The sequence below is a fragment of the Mus musculus genome, chromosome 2, assembly GCF_000001635.26.
Source record: "Mus musculus strain C57BL/6J chromosome 2, GRCm38.p6 C57BL/6J".
Lineage (NCBI taxonomy): Eukaryota > Metazoa > Chordata > Mammalia > Rodentia > Muridae > Mus > Mus musculus.
This window is the reverse complement of record NC_000068.7, coordinates 38264514-38288602: the sequence shown is the minus strand read 5'-3', so window position 1 is coordinate 38288602 and position 24089 is coordinate 38264514. Positions and strand designations below refer to the sequence as shown.

Genomic DNA, 24089 nt, shown 5'->3' with positions numbered 1-24089 from the left:
CTGGAAACTCCCTCAGATATTTCCAGAATTTTCTCACCTAGGTGATTGGTTATAGAATCTGGTCCTCACAGCAAAATAGCCACCATCTTCACATCAGCTGTGCCTGCTTGCAGAAGGTCATCAGGAGCAGGCCTGTTGGCTGTTAACAGTTTCTCAGAGGGGACTCCACCCGGTTCTCCCAGCCATTTGTATGCAATCTACTCTAATTGCACATTCCTCTGGGCCCAGGGAGGTGCTGTAGTACACAGATTGTAGTAGTTTATAGGAGGTTAACTAAAGAAAACTGTATATATGTCTACAGGAAGCTTTCGGTCATAGAAGGGTAGGTTTTTGTTTTTGTTTTTCAAGACAGGGTTTCACTGTGTAGCCCTGGCTCTCTTGGAACTAGTTCTGTAGACCAGGCTGGCCTCAAATTCACAGAGATCCACTAGCCTCCCCTACTCAAATGCTGGGATTAAAGAGTCTTGGGGGGAGGGGGGCGGGAACACGGACAACGACGACGATGATGGTGTGCACTTTCCAGTGCAGCTGCTTTGGAGTCACCCACACTCCTGTAAGCAACCCCCACTCATGCTTTCTAAGAAAGTCCAATAAAGTCATTGGTTCCACAGGTTAAACATTTGGACTAACTCACCCTCAGCACCTGGCATGCAGTTCTATGATACCCCATTTCCTGGGATGGGCCGGCTTTTCTCCCAAGCTCCTACTTATGGAGGTATTAAAAAAACAAAACCAAAAACAAAACCAAAAAAACAAACAAAAAAACCAACTCTTTAAAGCTAAACATCCATGGTCTGTGAACTTCAGTTTTCAAATTCGGGAAACCAGAACCCTGAAGCCTGACTCAGTGAAACTGGAGTCATTGTGAGTTCCTGAGAGGGGAGGACAACTGTTTCCTCCAATTCAGACACCCCCCTCCCCGAATTTTAGCCTGTCAAAAATTCTCCACTTGAGGAGTGGACGAAGGCTTCTTTAGTGGCCTCTGGGGACACGATGGAAGTTCCTTCAGGTCGCTTTGGGTGGATTCTGATGAAAAGCAGTGGGACAAAGGTCCCTAGGTCTCTTCTCAGAGAAGCCACAGACCTTTCGGGTAGACCACTGTCCTGCTGCGCGCTTCCCGCCCCCCGGGGCCACCCTCACGCGAGTGGACTACACTTCCCAGCAGCCCCCGCGGTCAGCGGCGCGGGCGGGAGGGGGCGGCGGTGTGAGAGACGGAGGGGGCGGCGCGCGCCGGGTACGCGCGCGGGCGACCATGGCGCTCGCCCGGCTGGAGCGAGTACTTTAACCCCGGGAGGCGACAGCAGCTGCGGCGGCCGGGGAGCGAGCCTCGAGCGGGCGGGCCCCTGCCTGAGGGAAGGGAGGAAGGGGCGGGGAGAGCTCCTGAGGGAGGCCTGTCGGCCGCGGGCGGGCGGGCAGTGCAGTGCAGCGCAGCACCGAGCGGGGCCCGCGGGTCCATGAGGAGGCCCCGGGACCATGGGCTCCAGGATCAAGTGAGTGCGGCCGGGCGGAGCCGGGCGCGGGGGAGGCGAGGCTGGGCTAGAGCTGCAGGCCGTGGGCCGCGCTTGGGGGACTTGTTGCCCAGACCGGAGGGGCGCCCCGCGTGGAGGCGTCAAGCGGGGAGGGGGACGGTTGCCATGGTGATGCGGGAAGGCTCGGGGACGGGGTGCGTGTGGGGTGGAGGGGCGCGGATGATCAGATGCCCCCTCCTCACCTGAGGGCGGGAACTGCTGACGCGGTGGCTCCCTAGGCGGGATGTACAGAGCCCCAGAAAACTGTCAGACTGCTGCTGGGAGAGGGGAGGTCTCCGGAAGCAAGTCTTCATAAGGGTGTGTTTGGGGGCGACCCCGAGAGTTGGCAGGTCCTGAGAGGTTGCAGCCTGTCTGCGTGAGGCCTGTAATCATTCCAGAAGTGGTGTGAGGTTCTTAGAGGGAGGGGGCTTCTGGGACATTTAAGGCCTGGATGGCCTGCCTGCACAGGAAGGCGCTTTGCCTTTGCTGACTCTTCCTCTTATCTGAGTCTGCACACAAGCCAGGGCCAAAGGCTATGAAGGAAGACACCTTTAGCTGTCACTGAGCACCTGATTTTGAAAAGGTTTTGCAATCCAGTCAGGCACATTCCCTTACTCCTTCTTCATTTGCTTGGAGCCCCTGGTTGAGGCTTCGTTTTCTCGTGAAAATGCTGATACTTGTAACTTAAGTACCCACCGAAACATTAGAAGTTGTCTTTGGGAATTACAACTTTTCTGTGGTCCAATTTGGGTGTTGTTGCCTTGGTCTCTATCTCCCCTCCCAGCTAAGACCAATTCTGGCCACTCCCTTCCTCAGCCCTAGGACTCAGATGCTTACTCTCTTTCTCTCTCTCTCTCTAATCATTAGCAAATGCTCACTTTTTCTCTATGACTAATAGAATTGCTTAAGGACATTGAAAAACAAAGTTGACAGCATAGGCTTTTCTGGAAAACAGCATTCATAAGACACCATAAACCCTCTTATAGGAAAGTCCGTGGAATGTGATTATTTCAGCATTTTGAGAATTGTACTAGGGAAGTTTGAAAGAGGAAGGGCCTCAAGGGCAAAAAATCTAATAATTATTCAAACATTGCATCGCATGTCCAAGTGATGCACATGCAGTGTGACCCTTGCCCAGCTGTTCAGTCTCTTCAGCGGTTAGAGTTCTCATTTACAAAAGGTGTCTTGTAAGTTTTGCAGAAATCCTGTGACACCTGCTGAATGACATTAGAAAAGTTTGCTCATGAAAATGGATGTGGAAGCATAAGAAGACCTTTATTTTATTTTTATAGAAAAGGGAGAAGGTTAGAATATAACACAAGAGTTTGAGAATCTGGGGAGGTAAAGTGATTTAGTTTGTGAACTATTGGGGTTAAAAAAGGAGTTCCAGGCTAAATTCCCCCCTTCAGGTAAGAGTTGTGAACTTGGACTTTCAACAGCATGTAGAAACACTTTCTGGAAGTCACCTCAGAGTTGCAGAGAAAGCACTAGGATGTGTCTTAACTTTCTTGTTCCAGAGAAGTTCAGAGACTTGTTGGACTGGAGGCATCAAGTATTCGAGTGAACATTAAAATAGAACAAGTTCAGATTATGTGTTCTCACTCTTGACAGTAGCAGGTTGACAAGTTTGTTTTGTAAGTGTGTTTGGTGGAATGCATCACTGTACTATCTGAGCACTTGAGTAAGGGAATTTACCAAAGCATGAAATTGCATTAAGTGTGAAATTAGTATGAAGAATGGCCTTATTAATCTTCAAACTAGACTGCTCAGTGGTTAAAAGAAAAAAAAGAAAAAGGTCTGGGAAATATGTTAGCCTGTGGTGAGATTGAAAGAGAATATGAAAATAGGAGTTATGAAAATTAGTTGTGACTATAGCAAGTGTTAATTGTGCAGTTTCTGTTCATAGCTAGGAGTATGGATGGACAGGAGATAAGGGGATAATCAATTTAGGTACCGCCCTTGTCGTTGGAGAAAACAGCTTTGGTTGCTACTGGCCATTCTGTCAGGCAGAACAGAAGGTGGTCAGGGTATTTATTTGGCTGAAGTGAAAGCTAAGTGTGCAGGCCCCTTTGAGTAAGTAGGTAGTAGGTTGTTGGGGGGCAGACTGAGCATTCTCTAGACCTTTCTTTCTTTTGCTTATCTCTGATGTCTTGTGCCATTATAAGGGCAATGTAGATCAGATCTGGGTTCAAATTCCAGCTCTTTCTCATGCTATGTGTTTTTTGTTTGTTTGTTTGTTTGTTTTTTGTTTGTTTGTTTTTTCTGAGACAGGGTTTCTCTGTATAGCCCTGGCTGTCCTGGAACTCACTTTGTAGATCAGGTTGGCCTCTAACACAGAAATCTGCCTGCCTCTGCCTCCCAAGTGCTGGGATTAAAGTATGCCACCACCGCCTGGCTCTCATGATATGAAACAGTGTATCCAAACAGTGAATCTGGATTTTCCTAAAGTAGAAGGGGCCTGAAGGATTGTTATGAGCAGTTAACACAGGATCATTGTGATTGCCAGGCCCATATTAGGAACTTAGTGTTTTACACCTTCTTGTCAAATGATTAAAGAATATCTGATGTATTTTATGCCAGAAATGTCAGAGAAAGGCACGCACGTTTCAGGTAACAGAGAACAAGGTTTTAAGGGCCAAGGGTTAAGATTGATTTAACACTGTCACAATATTAAAAAATAAAAATGGATTAAAAAACAATACTGTGCATAATTGTGAAGCTGGTGTCTGCAGTATGATGAGTGATAAAATGTGTATTATTAGATTCAGGAGGTGATTTCCCATTTGTTCAGGGTGGGACGCTGGGGCTGCTGGAGCAGTGTCTGTGCTGGCACCATGGTAATGTTTAATGTGAATCATTTTCTAAAACACAACTGTCCACTGGTACTACTTATTAATTGCAGTTTTCACTTGAGAGAGCAGGAGTCCACACATTTAAGGTCAGATAGATGTTAGTTCCCTACCAGCTCTCTGCACCCCCATCCTAGGTCAGGTGCCTCTCTGTTTTTGTAACCACATTAGGATGGTAGTGCTAAGTTTTGTTCCTCAGTTTGCTTATATTAAGTGAGACACAAACTTCTTGAGAGCAAGGACAATCAGATTTGCTTTTTAGTTCCCTGTGAACTGGTTCATGATTGTCTAGGAAGAATTTATGAGCTGTGTTTAATAGATAGAATCTGAATTAAGATGCTTAGACATTAAATTCTCAGATTGAAATGTATATAGAATTAAAAAAGAGCAATTCGCTATTAGAACTCTTAAAAGTTTTTGTATTTAATAAGTATAAGGCAGATTGGGCAGAACATTACTTATTTTTACTGACAAGAGTTTGTTTAGTCTGTGTTCATTTTAAATAATGACACATTGTTTTGAATCAAAGCAAATATCTAAAGTGACAAAAGGAAAGAGGTCACCCATATTCAGGTGACTCACTGGAAATGTAAACATTCAGCCCAAGCAGAGATTGTCTAGCGGCATAAAAGGAGTGGTGCTGAGTGACATCTTGGACAGGTATATTTTAATCTTATTTAGTGTTTCAGTGATCCCCGTGGAGTGGAATGTGGTTAATATGAGGCACTTTAACTGATAATGCAGATGCACAGCAGGAAATCATGAGGCAGTTTAATATTGCTTGTGGTGACATCCTAGAAATTGCTTCCAGGCACCAAGTCCAGGAAGTGGGTTATAAGTAATGGAAGGAAGTGTTTTAAGTGAGTTTGAAGAGACCTGACATTAATGGATTCTGAGAAAAGCATACTTTGAGGTTTGAAGGCATAGGAACAGGGTAGGCCAACAGCTTTGGCCTTGTGGTGGTCTGCATTAGCCCTTATGCTATTCTGCTGTCCCCATCAGATCGACCTTGAGGTTGGTATTGGAGGAATCCATTAATTCATTTACTCTCTTACTACACAACCAGGAAGTGTCAAGCACACATTAAGCATTTAATAAATGTTAGCTGTTAACAGTTATAGTAGTATTGTGCCTGACAGTGTGCCAAGTACTAGAGGTACAAAAATGAAAAAATTTTCTTTTGCCCTAAGGCTTTCTAAAGTAGTAGGCACAAGTACAAAATATATGTACACTGCCTCTTCCTCTTCTCCCTCAAGCCCTAGGCATAATTGAACATAATTGCTATGGTATCAGGGCTACCAGTAATGACTAGGTGGTGAGACTGGGTGTGGGAAGAAGTGTCAAGAGAGGGTGGCTTTGGGGAGAGAATGCTTTAGTTGCAAGATGAATAGGGCCCTAAAAGGGTAAGGGTGGTGGTGGTAGCTGTGATATCAACCAAGATGGTACATATGAGGACAGGCCTATTAGGGAAATAAAAATATTATTTAAATGTGAGGAACTGTGTTAGCATCTGGGATTATAGTGTGTGGGGGTGACATATGGTTCTGTTTGTTTGTTTGTGCTTTGAGTATTCTGTGTATTTCTGGCTGTCCTGTTCTGTAGACCAGGCTGGCTTTGAACTCACAGAGATCTGCCTACCTCTGCTTCTGGAGTGCTGGGATTAAAGGCATGTGCCACCATGCCTGGCAGGTAGATGGATCTTGTTTTGTGGTACTGGCAGACTGGTGGGTCTGATAGGTAAATTGAGTAAATTCACATAAAGTAATGTGGATGTGTTGAAAAGCAGTCCAGATGCTGAGTGAGGAAGATGCCAAGTGGCTGTCCTAGTTTGGATAGAGTGGTGGGGGAATAACCTTACTGTAGAGATGATGCTTGAATTTAGAATTAAAGGATGAAGAGGTATTAGTCATAGTCATAGTCATAAGTTTGGGCAAGAAATTATTTCAAGCAGAGGGTAAAGCAAGAGAACCCTGGGGAAGATTTTAGAAGCTGATGATGTAAAAAGGGGTTTAGGTGAGGTCAGAATGAGAGCATGATTAATACTATCACACTTATTAATTTATTTTTGAGGCAGGATCTCTCTGTGTACTCCTGGCTGGCCTGGAACTCTTTGTAGATCAGCCTGGTTGTGAACTCATAGACGTCCAATTGCATCTGCATCCTGGTGCTGGGAATAAAAGTGTGCAGCACTCTAGGTCTTATAAAATCTTTTAAACTAAATTTCTTTTTTTTTTTTTTTTTTTTTTTTTAGTATGTCTATCGAGTCATGAGTAAACACCATGCTATAATTCTTCAGCATTCTATTACCCTAGAAAGAAACAGTAGCAGTCACTCCTCATTCTTTCACACTCTTCCAACCCTAGGTAATCAATCTAATTTCATTTACTATAGATTTACTTGTTCTGGGCATTTCATATACATGAAATAATACCTAAGCCTTTGTGTATATAGCTACGTTTCCTTTGTATAATTGTTTCCAGGATTATTGTAGTTTCTTTGTGGGTAAAATTTCTTTTATTTGTTTGTTTGGAAACAGGGTTTCTCTTGTAGCCCTGGCTGACCTGGAACGTCCTCTGTAGACAAGCTGTAACTCACATAAATCCACCTGCCTCTGCCTCTGGAGTGCTGGGATTGAAGGTGTACGCCACCACTGCCTGGATTTTAACTATTTATTTATTTATTTATTTATTTATTTATTTATTTATATTTCAACACAGAGTTTCTCTGTGTAGCCTTTGCTGTAACTCTTTAGACCAGGCTGTCCTGTGGCTCATATTCCATTGTGTACATGTATCACATTTTACTCCTTCTTTCATCAGTTATTAGGTGTTTTGGCTAATTTTCCTTTTTCACTGCTAAAATGTTAATATGAACATCTAGTATGAGCCTGTGCTTCATCTCTTCTGAGTATTTATACTTCAGTAGAATTGCTAGGTTTTATTTGATAACTCTTAAAATAATTTTCCAAAGCAGTTGTGCCACCTGATGTAAATTGGTATCTCCATGTGGCTCTGATTTAATCCAGATTGAATCTGTAGAAAACATAGGGTCAAAGCAGAAAAGATAGGTTTCTCAGAAGAGGCTGAGGCTTGAACTGAAAGAAAGGGAAGACTTGGAGAAAGAAGGGGGTTCTTAAAGGAAGAGTAATGGAAATCCTATGGCTTGAAAGTGGACATGAACCCATCTCATTGTTGTCAAGCATAGAGAAACAGCCTTGCTTCTTTTTAAAAGGTGAACAGCTTGTTTGCTTGTTTGTTTGCTTGCTTCCTTACATCCTTCCTTCCTTCTTTCCTTCCTTCCTTCCTCACTAGGAGTTGAGATGTGACTTTTCTTGTGCTTTCCCCATCTAATGCCTCTCCCCTTTCCAGTACAGTGCTTCCATCTCAGCCCCAGTAGATGTTAGAAGGACCTGGAATGGTGAAAGATAAAGTCTTCTCAGAGATTGGGCTTTCTGTTACTAGAGCCTGGAGTCAGCCTGTTGAATTTTTATGAATTTTTGAACAGTGTGTTTGTATTATTCTGTGCTTCCAGTCTGAGCTCTTACAGTCAGGAAGGTTGAAACAGGGAAGATAAATGTTTTTATTCAGGCTGTTAAATCTGAATGAGTTCCTAGCTGGAATGCTGGTTGCAGTTTCAAAGGTTAACCTTTTTTTTTTTCCATGGCCCTTGGAGAATTAATCCCTGGATTTGCAACATCCTTTTTGCTTAGGAGAACTTTGTTGGAACTTGGAAAGATAAATAAGGAAGAAACAACCAGCCAACCAACCAACCAACCAACCAGAGTTGATCTCTGTTACTCTTACTGAGTTTATTCATTCCAGGCACAGTCATGTGTCACACAGGACATTTTGAATAAGGACTGATGGATCTGATACACAATAAAATACTATAGTAGCTTTTCTGATGGTCAAATATTACCCAACAACACATTTCTCCAGAATATATTTCCATTAAGCATTTAACTATTGAGAAGAAACTAGATTCTTTTCTTTTGCTTTTTGTTTTTTTGAGTCAGGGTTTCTCTATGTAGTCATGGCTGTCCCTGGAACTCATTTTAATTTTGTAGACCTTGAACTCAGATGAAATCCACCTGCCTCTGCCACCTGAGTGCTGAGATTAAAGGTGTGTGCCACTACCACTAAATACCAGATTTAAAAAAAAAAAAAAAAACATGTTCCAAATAAAAGCAGGAAAGAATTATGTTTAGGATGTATTTGTTCCTGTTGAAAAGACAGATGACATTCCAAGAATTTGTCTGTTAGGTTATATTCCATTTAGTTAAATACACATCAGCAGCTGTCATGAGCAATGGCATTCCAGACTTTGCAAAAGTCAGAGGGAGATAAAAAGCATAGCTGAAATACAGGGAGGACATGATTTTCTCACACACACACACACACACACACACACACACACACACACACACACACACACACACACAGATTACAGGATGTGGACTTGAAAAAAAATAGGCTTGTGCAATTGAATTCAGTGAGCACTGCAATGGGATCTTGCTGGGGCTTTTAAGTAGACTACTAGCAGCAGCAGACTAGAGTGCAGTGGCCAAACAGTGGCATCCCTGGGTTGTGCAAGGTGATCCATTGGAACATGGGGAAAAGACTTAGTTTAATGATAACTTTAAGGACTTCTGTACTTTCTAATTTATTGATGTAACTATAAACCATTAGAGTATATATGGATATGTGTAAAGTGTGTTGCTTAGTTTTTACTGACAGGAATGTGTGTGGGAAAAGGAATGCTGAAGGATTGTGGAAGGAACTATGCAATAGTTTATGTTGCAGGAGATGAAGGCCTGATCTGAGGTTTTGGTATTGAAAAGAAAAGAATGGGTTTCAGAGAAATTTTAGGTAGATGTGACAGGAGGTTGTAGACTCTAGAAATGAGTGAAGATGATCTAGTAAACTTAGCTAAGTTATATTTTAAATAAGATGTTCATAAGGTGAGGATCCGTGTACGATGTATTTACATTTGGGAGAAGGTGTTTTGGTCTGCAGTGAGGATTTTTGTTTGTTTGTTTTGTTTTGTTTATGTGTAACCCTGGCTGTACTGGAGCTCATTCTGCAAATCAGGTTGGCCTTGAACAGAGATTCATCTGCCTCTGTCTCCCTGGTGCTGGGGTTAAAGGTGCTCACCACTACCATCTGGGGAAAGGGAAAGAACTTTTAAGAGCCCCATGGTGAAGGCATGAGCTCTGCTAGACAAGTAAGACTTAAAGTGGGCAAGAAGGAAATCTATCCCTGGCAATTTTAGAAAGAGAAAGCAACAGAAAGAAACCGTTTTTGAACTTGTTAGCCTTAGGAAAGGTTTCCTGGATGTTGCATTGATATTGCTTAGGCCTTGTGAATAAACAGACAGAAGGAAATTGGTCTAGAGTAAGTGCTGTTTGAGTCCTAGCTGAGTTTGTACTCCAGGGTGTGAGTGAGGCTGGAATAAGGGGTATAATGCTGAAGCAGCAACCCCTTCCCCAAATGTGTATATGACATAGCCAGCTTGTATACTGTCTCCCAAATTCTGAGTCTCTCTTCTAACTCCTCCCCCCTGGTGTGTGTGTGTGTGTATAAGTGTATAATTTGTAAAAGAAAGTGAATATGTCATGTAAAGAGCTGTGAGGATCAAAAGATGTCTGTAGCCCTCAGCAGAGATGTAATTATCTAGATAGCTATCAGGAGTATTGATTGTTGAGGAAAAAGCATGCTGACATGGAAAATCTGAAGTTTAAAATGGTTGAAAGAAAGCAAATACATATATGTATATCAATCAATGTATTTTTTTTTTGAAAAACATATTTACTTTAGTTAGTGAGACAGTTAAGATGCATGGTATATTTTCCTGGATTTATTTGAAGCCCTGAGACCCACTATCTGCAAATGATTCTTCTTCTGTTAGCTGGGGAAGTCAGATGAACATTTAAATAGTCAGAATTGCAATACTTTAGAACATTTTATGTTCTCATAAATACTGGGCATTTTTATTCCATTTTCTAAAAGACATCAATAATTTATATTTTATTTTAGCTGGTATCAATGTTCAGTCATTTCCCATGGTACTTATATTTCCAATATATAACCATTTAAAAATGGTTATATATTGGAAAATAAACATTTGTAAAAATAGTGCAGCATAATGAGCTCCCAAATCACTCTCATTACTCAGTTTCAACCCATTAATTTATAGCTTTAGTTTCATTAATAGGTAATGGTTTATAATTCCCTCTGCTACCTTCTAGTGTCCTGGATTATTCTGAATCAAATTCCAAATGACAAATTTCATTCTTAAATATTTCCCTGTCCCTGGAAGATCTGAAAGATCTTTTTAAACAATAATGCCACACCTAAAATATCTAGAAGAGTTCTTTAGTATTATTAAATACCTATTCAACATTTCATGATTTTTTGGCTTAAAATGTTTAGTTTATTAGGAGTTTGTGTGTGATGTATGGGTACATCATGGGTGATACGACATGTGTGTGTAAGTCAGAGGACAACTTTGTAGAGTTGGTTTTCTCCTTGCATCTGTGGGTCCTAGGAATAGAACTCAATGCTCAGACTTGTTCAGATAGCAAGCACCTTTATTTACTGTTCTATCTTGACCATCTCCCCATTTAAAGAAAAAAAAAAAAAACAGATTTGTTTGAATACACTGATGTCATTACACTGTATCTGGTTGGTATTTCATAAATCTTTTTTCCTTTTTGCAATTTCTTTTTGTTTTTGTTTTTTATGAGATAGCCCTAGCTATCTTAGAAATCACTATGTAGACTAGGCTGGCCCTGAGTTCATAGAGATCTGCCTGCCTCTGCTTCTCAAGTGCTAGGATTTGAGGTGTATGCCACTATTCCTGGCTTTGCAATTTAGTTCTTACAGAAAAATTAACTATTGGTTCTATGTAATTTCCATTAAATCCTCATGGATTATTTAATATGTTCCTGTATCTTTGATACTTCCTATAACTTGGTAATTAGAATGAGTTATTTGCTGAAATTCAAGTTTCTTTTCTTGGCAAGAATACATACGTGGCAATGGGCTTCTACCAGGCGGCACATGGTAGGTTTCTGGTTCACTCTCCTGGTTTAACTGGCTAGAGTGGTCAAATACCATAGTTTGTTTCTGTTATATCTTCTTCTGTTAGTTGGACTGCTTGAATGCTTCTATAAAGAAAACCTTTTCCATATCAATCTTTCAATGCCATAACATACAGTTCTCACCAGAAATACAGGATGGATGTTTGCTTTCCTTTATGAATCTTCATACAGATTCTTTGAATTTTTAGAAGGCAATTTTTTTATTGGGGGGGTGTCACTTTAAATGCACTTATGTAATTGTATTTGGCCCCCCAAGCTATCACAGTTATTATCTTTGCTGATGTTGAATTTGTCCCTTTTTTGGTTATTTATTGGGAGTTTCAAGTAAATGCTTGGAGTCCTTTTGACAGGGTCCTAGGAGTTTCTGAGAGTTTTTTGCTTTTGTCATAAGATGTTCTAGGGTCATTTTAAGTGTTTCTTGCTCTAGATCTGTATTCTCTTGGGAGTTCTACCTACCTACTTATGGCGGAAAATGGCCTTAGTAATCTTGATTTGGGCTTTAGGAGTTTAATTTTTCATGTGGGAAGGCTTGCTATTATGTCAGTTGTTATTTCTAGGGTTTTCCAGAAGTCAAAACTAGGAGACAGACAGACAGAGTGTGTGTACTTAAAGATGAACTATAATATTCTGGCATGGTGCTGTACACTTTTTAAAAAGCCCAGCTCTTGAGAGGCTGAAACAAAAGACTTTTTGAGTTTCTGGCTAGTCTGAGCTACATAGTGAGGCCTGCCTTGACAATAGAAGTGTGAATTGTTTGCTATGCTCATATCAATCTTTCCCATTTCCAGATACAGCAGGTTTTTTTGTTTGTTTGTTTTTTTTTTTACCTTCATCACCCTTACAGCTCAGATTCCCAAACTGTGCTCAAAGACTTAATTTCTCACAAGTCTTTGGCTTTTTCCATAATGCCCAGGCTATTCAGCAGCACCAGCTTTGCCTCTAGCAGCTGGACTGCTGAAACTATTTATTATTATTTTAATACTATTTATTATTGTTGTGCATGTGTCCATGGGCTTGTGTGCCACAATGTTCATTTGGAGGTCAGAAGACAACTTTGTGGAGTTTGAGCTCATCTTCTACCTTTATGTGGGTTCCAGGAACTGAACCCAGGTGGCCAGGCTTACAAATCATGTTCTTTTACCTGCTGAGCCATCTCTCTTGGAACTGGCATTACAAGTGGTTGTAAACTGCTCAGTATTGGTGTTGGGAACTGAACTTGAGTCCTATGAAGCTTGTTAACTGCTCTTAATCACTGTGCTATCTCTGGACTATTATTTATTATTATAGATTTACGCTTATTCGCCTCCCGCTTGCCCACCCAGGAAGGGAGAGGGAGAGAGAAAAAGTAAAAGAAAGTGAGGTAGTCAAGTCCCATGGTGCATATATGGAGGTCAGAGAAAAGCTCTTGGGAATTGGTTCACTCTTTTTACCTTGTTTTTGAGTAGGGTCTCTAGTCCTTTCTGCCACTGCACTGTATAGGTAAGCTTTCAGCCAATGCAGTTGAGGCCTCCTGTTTCACTATACTGAGTACTGGGGCTAGGATTACAAATGCAGCCACCGTTTAGTTTTTTACATAGGTAGTTTAGGAAGTACTTTTAACCACTGAGTCATCTTGAAGGCTCATTATTATTTAATTTGGTAGGTTTTTGTTTGTTTTGGTCCATGGTTATAAAGAATGTATAGTCAAATTACTTCTTTGTGGTTGTGTCACCAACTTGAAATATAGTTGGCTTTAAACAGTTTTAATCTTTTGGGGAGTTGCTTTTTTACATTTTTAAGCTTAAGTATAATTTTATTAGAGTTTAAAAGAATAACCCTAGGGCAGGCAAGCTGTAAATCTTAGCACCCGCCCAAGGAGGAAGATGGAGAAGACATCCACATAGTGGAAGTGGGAGATAGATAGCTTCAGAGAAAAAGAGAAATCAAGAGGTTCCGGCCAGCACTGCAAAGAAAAAGAGAAAAAGAAGAGAAACAGAAAGTAAAGCTTCTGAGTTAGAAAGGTGGGCAGACCTAACAGAGCTATATGCTGCAGCTCTATAAGGAACTGCTGGAATTGCTTTTAAAAGACAATTGAACTTGTTTTTACCATCACATATAATATAGCTTCAAAGATAAAGCTACAGAAGAGGTATATTCTTAAAAGTATCCTTGCTCTGTACTCCTTTGCTTCTCCTCTCCATAGGTAACTAGTTCGATTTTAGACTTTTATTTGTCATTCCACTAAAAGTAGATACAAAAGGCAAACATGATGTATATTCATGCATTTTCATGCCAGGCCTTCAAGTGAGTAGTAGTAGCATTCTGCTTTTGATTTTTTTCTCTTCCTATAAAGAGATGGCTCTTAGCAGTGCGTAGAAACCACCCTTCCTTCTCTATACACAGCATAGTATTCCCTTAAGTAGGTGGACCGTGGTTTATTCACCCTGTCTCAAAAGATGGGTGCTTAAGTTACAAATGTTGCAGAATTAAATACTCTTGAGTACAATATGTGTATTGTACATTTTAGGATGGAATAGTGGGTCAAATGAAAGTTTAGGGCTGATAGTATTATAACTAATTGGTGAAACTTGGGTAGCATGCCCAAAACTTTTGGTTTGGTCTCCAGTGCTGGAAGAAAAACAGTAAGTCAATTTTGTAATTTTGCTAGATGTTCTTCTCCATATGATTTGTGTTAGTTCACACGGTCACAGGAAAGTGCTGTTAAGCTTATAGCTTTGTCAACACAATGTATTTGTCACACATTAAAAGGCGTTTTGATTGGGCTGGGGATATAACTCAGTAGAGTGCTAGCCTGGCATGGGTTTGATCCTCAGCATGGCACAGAACAGGTGCTCTGATGTGTATTTTTAATCCTAGTACTAAATAGATTAAGGCAGGAAGATCAGAAGTTCAAGGTCATCTTCTGCTATATAGTGAGTTGGAGGCCTGTTGGGACATCCTGAGAATGTCTAAAAAATTTTTTTTTTAATTTATTTTTTTAATTAGGTATTTTCTTCATTTACATTTCAAATACTATCCCAAAAGTCCCCCAGCCCCCCCCCCCATTCACCCACTCCCATTTCTTGCCCCTGGCGTTCCCCGTACTGAGGTATATAAAGTTTGCAAGACCAAGGGGCCTCTCTTCCCAATGATGGCCGACTAAGCCATCTTCTGATACATATGCAGCTAGAGACACGAGCTCTGGGGGTACTGGTTAGTTCATATTGTTGTTCCACCTATAGGGTTGCAGACCCCTTTAGCTCCTTGGGTACTTTCTCTAGCTCCTCCATTGGGGGCCCTGTGTTCCATCCAGTAGCTGACTGTGAGCATCCACTTCTGTGTTTGCCAGGCCCCGGCAGAGTCTCACAAATGACATCTATATCAGGGTCCTTTCAGCAAAATCTTGCAGGTGTATGCAATTAAAAAAAATTTAAATCAGTTTTAAGTACACAAAATCAAATCTTTTATACGTTCATAAAGAACAAGCCCTTTACCCTGCTCTTTTCCAGTCCTATTTGGAGATAAACTCTGTTAACCAATCCTATTTTTAGTTGTGTTGATTCACCCCTAACCCTAGATAAATCTGTCTGTTAATTAATCTTAGACAGTAACTACTGATTCCCTAAGATGAAAATTGAGTGCCTTTATAGTGCCTCTTTGTATTTTGTTTTCCTTCCTTCCTTTTTCCTTTCCTTCCTTCTTCCCTTTTCCCTCCTTCCCTTTTCCCTCCTTCCTTTTTCTTTTTTAAAGATTTATTTATTTATTATATGTAAATACACTGTAGCTGTCTTCAGACACTCCAGAAAAGGGCATCTGATCTCATTACAGATGGTTGTGAGCCACCATGTGGTTGCTGGGATTTGAACTCAGGACCTCTGGAAGAGCAGCCAGTGCTCTTAACTGCTGAGCCATCTCTCCAGCCCTCTTTCTTCTTTTCTTTTCTCTTCTCTACTTTTCTTTCTTTCTTTCTTTTTTTTTTTTCTTCTTTTGTCCTAAGAATTGAACCGAGAACCTTCAGGAACCATATTATCCCAGCCTTTGCTGTTTTCTATATTATGTTAATTATGCTATTGGGTAATTATACTTAAAACCTCTTTATTGTTTCTGAATCAGTGTTTTTTTTTGTTTTTTTGGTTTTTTTTTTTTTTAATTTAGTAATTTGTAAGGCAGGGAGAAGTATTACCCAGGCTTACTGGTCTACATTCTGTAAGCTAGACTTATACTTTATGTGATAACTTGATTTTTAAAATGTATTTATTTATTTTAGTGTTTTGAGACAGGATTTCACTTATATAGCCCAGATTAGCCTTGTATTTATGATCCTCCTGCCTCTGCCTCATGAGTGTTGAAATCATAGGAATGTGCCATTATTTAAGTTTTGGTGTATGACCAGAGCCAAGTTTTCAATGCTTCATCTTTGTTTTAACTCTAGAAATAGAATGTTTGTTGTGAATATTTAAAAATAAGAATTTAATTCTATTAGGGTATATAGGGCATTAGGATAATTTTTTTTTCCCTGTTTGGAGAAGAATGTTAACATTAGGGCCTAGTGAACTTTTTTTTTATAGTTCATCCAGAATTTAACATTATCTTAATTCTACCTTTATTATTAGCTTCATGTCTATATTTAAACAGTTTTGCATTTATTTGTGCAAGACAGTAAAGTCTGCCATTTCTTTGGAGATCTTTGTTTCCTAAAATAGTATTCTTTTTCTTCCTTTCCTCTTCCTGGATTTTCTAGTCTACCTTTTTCTGTTTTCTTTTTTTTTGCTCCTTACATTATTTGCTTTTATCATATCCTTTTTAACTCAAACGTGAAATGGTTCTTGAGTGAGTCTGGGCATAGTAGTGCACACTTTTAATGTCAGCACTCCAGAGGCATAGCCTGTTCTGTTTCAGAAAGGGGGGGGGGAGAGACACAGAGAGAGAGAGAGAGAGGGAGAGAGGGAGGGAGGGAGAGAGGGAAAGGGAGAGAGGGAGAGAGGGAGAAACAGAGAGAGACAGAGAGAGACAGAGAGAGGCACAGAGAGACACAGAGAGACAGACAGAGATTGATTGATTTTTGGAAGTTCCTCCCCTTGCCTTCTAGGGTCCCCTCCCCTGCTCTCTCTTTCAGTCTTATAGTCATCTGTATTGCAATCCTGGCAGGCCTTTGTCACTACTTTACTGAGTTGATTCCATTATCTCCTAGTCCCTGGGCTATCATTTTTTTGGTTTAATTTGCCTACTGGAACACAAGTTCAAGTTGTAGGAAACACTGCAAAAGCAAGCCTGTAGGAGTGCTTAAAAAGTAAACTGAGTTCTTGACAACAGCTAACAAATGCCTTCATTCTCAACCTTGATTAGTAATTTATATGGGCATGGATGAATTTCCCCTCAACTTTACCTTTGGGGATGTAGAGTACTTGCAAGGTACCCAGCACCACATACACACACACACACACACACACACACACACACACACGCGCACACACACACAAATAAGAATGCCAGGAGATATGGGCCATAGGGGAAGGAAGGGTATAAAGCATTTGAGATTTCCTGGAGCAAATGACTGTGTTAAGTGTCATGTTACTGTCCATGGGGAACTTTTAGAGTTAAAAGTTTTTGGGCCCATGTTCACTGAGTTGTGATATTTAGGTGGGTACCTAGCTGCTTCCAGAGCAGAGCTAGCAGAGGAATGTCTGAATGAAGTACTCAATTAAAAAGAAACAATTTCTATCTGAAAAAAAAAAAAAGTTGGACCTGAAGCTCATGAGCAGGATGAGAACTGTGCTGGTAGTTTTATATGAATTTGACACAAGCTAAACTCACCTGAGAGGAGGGAGCCTCAATTGAGAAATGCTTCTGTAAGATCATGCTGTAGGCAAGCTGTTAGGGCATTTTCCTAATTAGTGATTGGTAGAGGAGGGCCTGGTCCATTGTGGATGGTGCCATCCCTGGGCTGGTGTTTCAGGGTTCTATAAGAAAGCAGGCTGAGCAGATCAAGTGGAGGAAACCAGTAAGCAGCACTTCACCATGGCTTCTGTACCAGTTCCTGCCTCCAGGTTCCTGCCCTGTTTGAGTTCCTCTTCGTGCCTTGGATGATGAACTATGGCATGGAAGTATAAGCCTCCCCAATTTGCTTTTGGTCATGTTTGATCACAGCAATAGAAACCCAAACAGGAACTGAAGATAGTTTGGGAATCAGTTTTCCCGTGATGGGTAGGGACCAAAGGGACTTTAGGACTCTTTAATTGGCAGATAGAGGGGTGGGAGGAAGGGCAAACTTGTTATATATAGAGGACATCTTAAAAGACATCATATCTTTTATTTTTTTAGTTTTTCTAGACAGGGTTTCTCTGTGTCGTACTGGCTGTCCTGGAATTCTTTCTGTGGATCAGGATGGCCTCAAACTCAGATCTGCCTTTCTCTGCCTCCTGAGTGCTGAGATTAAAGAATTGTGCCATTAGGGCTGGAGAGATGGCTCAGTGGTTAAGAGCACTGACTGCTTTTCCAGAGGTCCTGAGTTCAATTCCCAGCTAACACTTGGAGCCTCACAACCATCTGTAATGGAATCTGATGTCCTCTTCTGGTGTGTCTGAAGAAAGCGACAGTGTACTCATATAAAATCAATCAATCAATTAATCAATCTTTAAAAAAGAAAAGAATTGTGCCATCATGCCTGGCTGATGTTGACTTTTTAAAACATTTATAATATTTATGTGTGTTGTATGTGTGCATGTGCACTTGCCACGGTATATGTGTAGTGGTCAGAGGTCAGATTTTCTAGATTTTTCTTCTTTCACTATGTAGGTTTTGGAGATCAAACTCAAGTAAGTCATTAGGCTTATCATAAAATGTCTTTATCTACTGAGTCATCTCACTATCTTTGGGTTTCATTTATTTATATATTAGAGACAGGGTATCACTTTGTAGCTCAGTTAGACCTGGAATTTACTTTGTAGACTAGTCTGGCCTCAGACTCAAAGAGATCCACCTGCCTCTGCTTTGAAAGTTCTGGGATTAAAGGTGTGCGTCTTAACATATAACCCTGGGTTTTGTTTTTAAGAACATTAAATTAGGAATCTATATACAATTTTAACTCATTCTATTTGTGTCTGTCATAGTTCCATATGACTTAACCTTAAATCATTTGGTTTTAGCAATTCTCTTTGGGATTATAAATATGTCTTTTGTTTTTGTTTTTGATTGTGTTATGCTGTATCTGTGCAGTAAATACTGGGGATTAACAGAGAATGGTGATCTAGAACATGCTCGTCCAGGTTATTTTGATTGTTTTGACCAGAATATAAAACCCAGCCACTCGTCCACTCATCACTGAAAGTTACTTCTGTCTACCTGTCTGCTGGTTGGCACTACAGGATTGTGTAGTTAGAGTCTGGAATTAAGGAGGAAGAAATTTATGGTGTCCTGGTGGCCTACTTCTTAGTATTTTCTCAAGTAAATTGGACTGACCTTCTACCTTGGTCTGACTTCTTCATAGGAAAAGTTTCACATTGCACAGGCAAGAACAATTTAGCAGAATATAAGTTGGAAATTATTAGTTCAGTGTTGCTTAAGCATGCTCAGGTGGTGGAATATCTCAGCGTCATGGTATTCTGTGGAATGCTATGAAATATTTATACTTTAAACTTCAAACTACATTTTCTCTCTAAATGAGATGCTATTTTATATTGTATTTCAGAATAGAGAGGAACAGGTGAGGATGGGTTAGGAACAACTTATAGTAAGAAAAATTTAAATTATCTTACCTTATTTTAAAATGCAAATTGGAAAAGGGCCATTTTGGACCTTAATCTATCTTTAAAACCTCCAGCACTTCTGGAAAGTTTATTGGAGAATCATTAAATTAATTGACTGTGGGAGAGGGACAAGAAGCTGGAATAAATGAAGACAGACCACACCTTCCCATTGGTAAGCTATTAAATGCTGTTCTCTGAGCACAACTGCCATTATCATTTTCACCAGAAGCATCTGTGACTACTCAAGAGTGCCTCTTGAGCTTGGGCATATTAACCCTGTCTCATAGGAGGAGTTAGGTCAGACCCTCACCTGAGAAGTCTCTGCCAGCTTTATATATACTTCTATTCTACCTACATGTGGTCTTGTGGTCTCATGAGATGCCAGCCTATACAGAGGGTAGAAGATTAACTGAAGTAAAGAATCCATGCATCTAAGGAGAAGTCGTTATCCATGCTGGGTTGAGACCCATATTGGTATGGCTGCTTTCAAGTCACCCATGTTCTGTAAGAAAGCCCAGGAAATTTACTGGTTCCCAAAGTTGGACTTTGGTAGACTTGTATACCTATTGTTGGTCCCCTATCTCAGGGGGTATCAGCATTTGTTTATTTCTTTCCATAGAAACTAATAAGTGAGAAAGAAGAACTGGCCTTGATCCAGAGGGATAGATTTGGTTGAGTGTAAGTGATGATATTCTAGGAAAGATCTACAACATACAGTTAGAAAATAGTTTGGGGCCTGCCACATAGTAAGGCTGTTAATAAATGTTGGCTGCCACTGTTGTGCCACTGTTCTTGGGTAGAGAGGTAGATATTTAGAAATTATTGGCATGGTTAAAAGAGCTGAATTTGTGAGAATTATTTTAAGACTGAGTAGAGCAAAGTGAGGTTCAAGGTTTGAATCGAGGGTAAGGGACAGATTTTAATAGTTTGTGTGCTTAATGGAAGTAGGAATCTAACAAGGGTAACTTAGTTTCATGGTGGTTTGTTGATGTCCTTTGAGGAGATAGTTTTGATGGTAGGTGCTCATTTATTTACTAAATCAATGCAGAAAGCATTGTCTTTGATACCTCCCTCCCCCCGTTTATCCCCTCTGCTATTCTAAACTACTGCTAAATTTAATTTTAAAAAAGATTTATTTTCATATGTATGTATGTATGTATGTATGTATGTATGTATGAATGTATCCACTGAGGCCAGAAGAGGACATTGGATCATCTGGAGCTGGAGGTGGTTGTAAGCTGCCCAATGTAGGTGCTGGGAACTGAAGTCCAGTTTTCTTGTAAGGTCAGCAAGTATTCTTAACCACTGGGCTATCTCTTCAGCCTCAAATTTACATTAAGTAAATATAAAATGTAAGTATAAGAGAATAATTTGGGCCATATCAAAAATAAGATCTTTTGCTTTTCAAAATATGCCATTAAAATAATGAAAAGAACAAACAGATTTCTAAAAATCTCACATATTTTCTTAGCTCTTACAATTTTTACTGCTTCCTTCATATATAACATTTGATGGCTATGACTTGCTAAGATCAACAATCCAAGATCTGAATAGACATAATTAAGGGAGCGTGTTATGGCAAATAAACACATGAAAAACTTCTCAGTATCACTGTTTATTAGGAAAATGCCAATTAAAAGTTCAATGAGAGAGTGTGCACACTCATGATATGATGACAAAAATGAAGAAGGACTGGCAATTTCATTAGTGAAGATGTAGCAGACAATGAGCCCTAATATGGTTCACTACATTCAGAGGTGAGATCTGGAGTTGAATTTCCAACTGTGCTCTTTCCTCAGCCCTCAGTTTTGGTCATGGCACACAGTGTTGGATGTTTTTTAGCCCTGTTCAGTGGTACCCTCATGCATCCTCTTGTCTGTACCTATAGTCTGTGAGTCGAGCGCAGGAGGAGAAGATGCATTTCCTCTCCTTGGAGAGAAGGTCCTTCTCTGCAAGACCTGTTTCTCTCCTCTCCGTGCATTGCAGTTAGCTGGCCTCACAGTTTTGGGGCTGATTTGATTTCATCTTGTGGGATAATGGAGAAAGAGTGGCCAGTTCACCATTGCTTCATTGGACTGAGTTGAAGTCGTCTACCCCAGACAGTCTGCTACTGTTTACTTTCTAGGTTTTATGAATTTTACCCTGGTCTTACTGATACATAGCTGTGGGCACAGGTGGGATGTGCCTATGACATTTACCTGAAACACAAGTATATTAATTTCTTTTAAAAAATCTTGCAATGTAGTCATTGGACTGCCCCAGGATGTGATTGTGTTGTTATGGAAAATGATCATCTACTTCCCAACAAACAACTCTGGGAAGGTGGGAACCTGGAAAGGTAGATAAGACATTTAAAGCAGTTGTTGGTTGTTCACCATGCCTTTCTCTCCTTGGGAATAGTGATAAATCTTATGCTACATGAACCTTTTTGCCTCCCCTCACCCCCTTCAGGTAGGCTTTTACTAAGTTGTCCAAACTGGCCTCCAGTTCCCAGATCTTCCTGCCTCAGCTTTTTAAGTAGTAGGCTTATAGGCATGCAATGCCATACTCTGTCCCTTTCGTGGCTTTTATTTTTATGCTTTCTCATTCTGAGCCCTATTTAATATAATTTCTTCAGATTCACTAATTCTCTCTCTCTGATTGTATCTTTTCTGTAGCCATTTGGTTGAAACATTTTTTTTTTTTGAGTTATTCTTAATTTGAGAAGCTTTTTGTTTTGGTTTTATTTGGTTATGTCATAGTTTATTACTCTTTGCCCATTTCAGTCTCTTATTTCTTTAAGCTAACTAAAAATCCCATTTCCATATCCAATAATCCTAGTACCTGAAGGTTTGATTCAGTCTCCTTTTATTTTTGAGCCTCTTATTGATGGTATTGTTCTTTATTATTATTATTATTATTATTATTATCATTACATATATATATATATGTATACATGTATGTATGTAATAGTGGCCACTTTTAGTTGAGCAGTACTTCAAATTAAGTTTTGGGTGGAGGGATTTTCGTTTGTTTTTGACCATTTTGTAGCAGTCTTGTAGCTAGCAGGAATATTTTCTTTCTGAGTGTCACATTTTGAGACTAGTGGTTTTTATTTCAGTTCTTGAGATACATGCACATGGGATTCTTTCTAATCAGTTTCACAGTCCCTGTTTAAATGGTAGAAAAGAATTCTTAGTTATACTTTGTACCAGGACTAGTGACTTTTGCACTGCTATGAAGTAGTACCTGACAGAAGTGATTATTGAAGAAGGAAAGATTGGCCTTGGCTTGTCATTTCAGAGGCCCTCAGTCTGGTGTGGTGAGGAGTGCATGATGCAGCAGCTCAGGTCATAGCAGCTGAGCATATGAAGGAGGCTGTTCACGTTATGGAGGACCAAGAAGCAGGGAGAAGAGGAGGAGGCCCATGCTCTGCTGGCTTTCTTCTTTTCCCTTTTTACCTCATCTGTGTCCTTAGCCTAGTGGGTAGTACTACCTACATGCAGGGCAGATCTTTTTTCCCAGTTAATTCTCTCAGCTCTTGCATCAGCTGTTCTTAACCTTTGGGGTTGAACAACCCTTTCACAGGTGTCACCTAAGACCATCAGCAAACACAGACATTTACATTACAATTTATAACAGTAACAAAATTATAGTTATGAAGTAGCAACAAAAGTAATTTTATTGCAGGGAGTCACCACAACATGAAGAACTGTATTAAAGAAACACAGCATTGGGAAGGTCTTGGGTGAGTCTAAATCCAGTCAAACTGACAGTGAAAATTAACTATTACCAACTTAGGTTGAATCTCAGTTTTGTTGGTATTCCTTGGAGCCTCATCAGAGGAGGAGAATGAAGCTTGCTTTGGATTGAATAACATCTGCTAGCTAGTTTAAGTTAGGTTCCCCTCCCCCCACCCCCTGGTCAACTTGACCCAAGCTAGAATCATCTTGGAAGCAGAAACCATAACTGAGAAAATGCTTCCCTCAACTTGGCCTGTAGGCAAGCCAGCTAGCAGTATTCCTCTGTGGACTCTGTTTCAGTTTTTGTCTCTAGATTCCTGCCTTGAGTTCTTGCATTGACTTCTCTTCAAGCTATAAGAAGAAACAAACCCTTTTCTCTCCAAGTTGAAGCCCAATTAAAACAATACCTTTTGGGAACAGACTAGTCTTTATATTTTGACTATCTTACTATATTCATTCTCCTCTTCGTTCTTCTGAATCTTCCTCATTTCTTGCAAGATCCTCAATATACCTGAGAAGATAGGAAACTGAGGAGATGGGGAAAATCCATTATATATGGTTGTTTCCTATGGGGTCAGAGGGTACTTAATACTGGCAGATTGACACATTTGCAGCTGTAGGTTTTCCAATTTACAGTCAGGTTGATTTAGGTTCTGTTCATTAGCTTCTTCATGGCACCCACATCTTCATGGGGATCCATAGCTATGGGCACCCACATCTTCATGGGCATCCACAGCTATGGGCACCCACATCTTCATGGGCATCCACAGCTATGGGCACCCACATCTTCATGGGCATCCACAGCTATGGGCACCCACATCTTCATGGGCATCCACAGCTATGGGGACCCACATCTTCATGGGCATCCACAGCTATGGGCACCCACATCTTCATGGGCATCCACAGCTATGGGCACCCACATCTTCATGGGCATCCACAGCTATGGGGACCCACATCTTCATGGGCATCCACAGCTATGGGCACCCACATCTTCATGGGGATCCACAGTTTTGCTCATAATCTTCTCCCTCTTAAAATGTCTACTTCATGTTCCATCTCTTCAGGATGCTTCTGTTGAGTGCTTGCAAAGTTTGTATCAATAGAAACTTGAAAATAGCCGGACATGGTGGCTCACACCTTTAATCCCAGCACTTGGGAGGCTGAGACAGGCGGGTTTCTGAGTT

At 40.5% G+C, this 24089-nt stretch overlaps 1 protein-coding gene across 18 annotated transcripts in view; it reads left to right on the top strand.

The window, feature by feature from the left end:
• Positions 1-1192: 1192 nt before the first annotated feature.
• The window catches only part of Dennd1a (DENN/MADD domain containing 1A), a 488421-nt gene continuing 465524 nt past the window's right edge, over positions 1193-24089 (top strand). For 6 of the 18 annotated variants that reach the window (XM_030250063.1, XM_006498001.4, XM_030250065.1 and 3 more), the window contains exon 1: positions 1199-1490. Coding sequence is in view for 5 of the 18 variants with exons in the window: in XM_006498000.4 (XP_006498063.1) it covers positions 1474-1490 (17 nt within the window). In the remaining 13 variants the exon portion in view is untranslated. Of the gene's footprint in view, positions 1491-24089 lie in introns of all 18 variants that reach the window. The other 12 variants (NM_001362978.1, NM_001362977.1, NM_146122.3 and 9 more) reach the window with 5 other exon arrangements.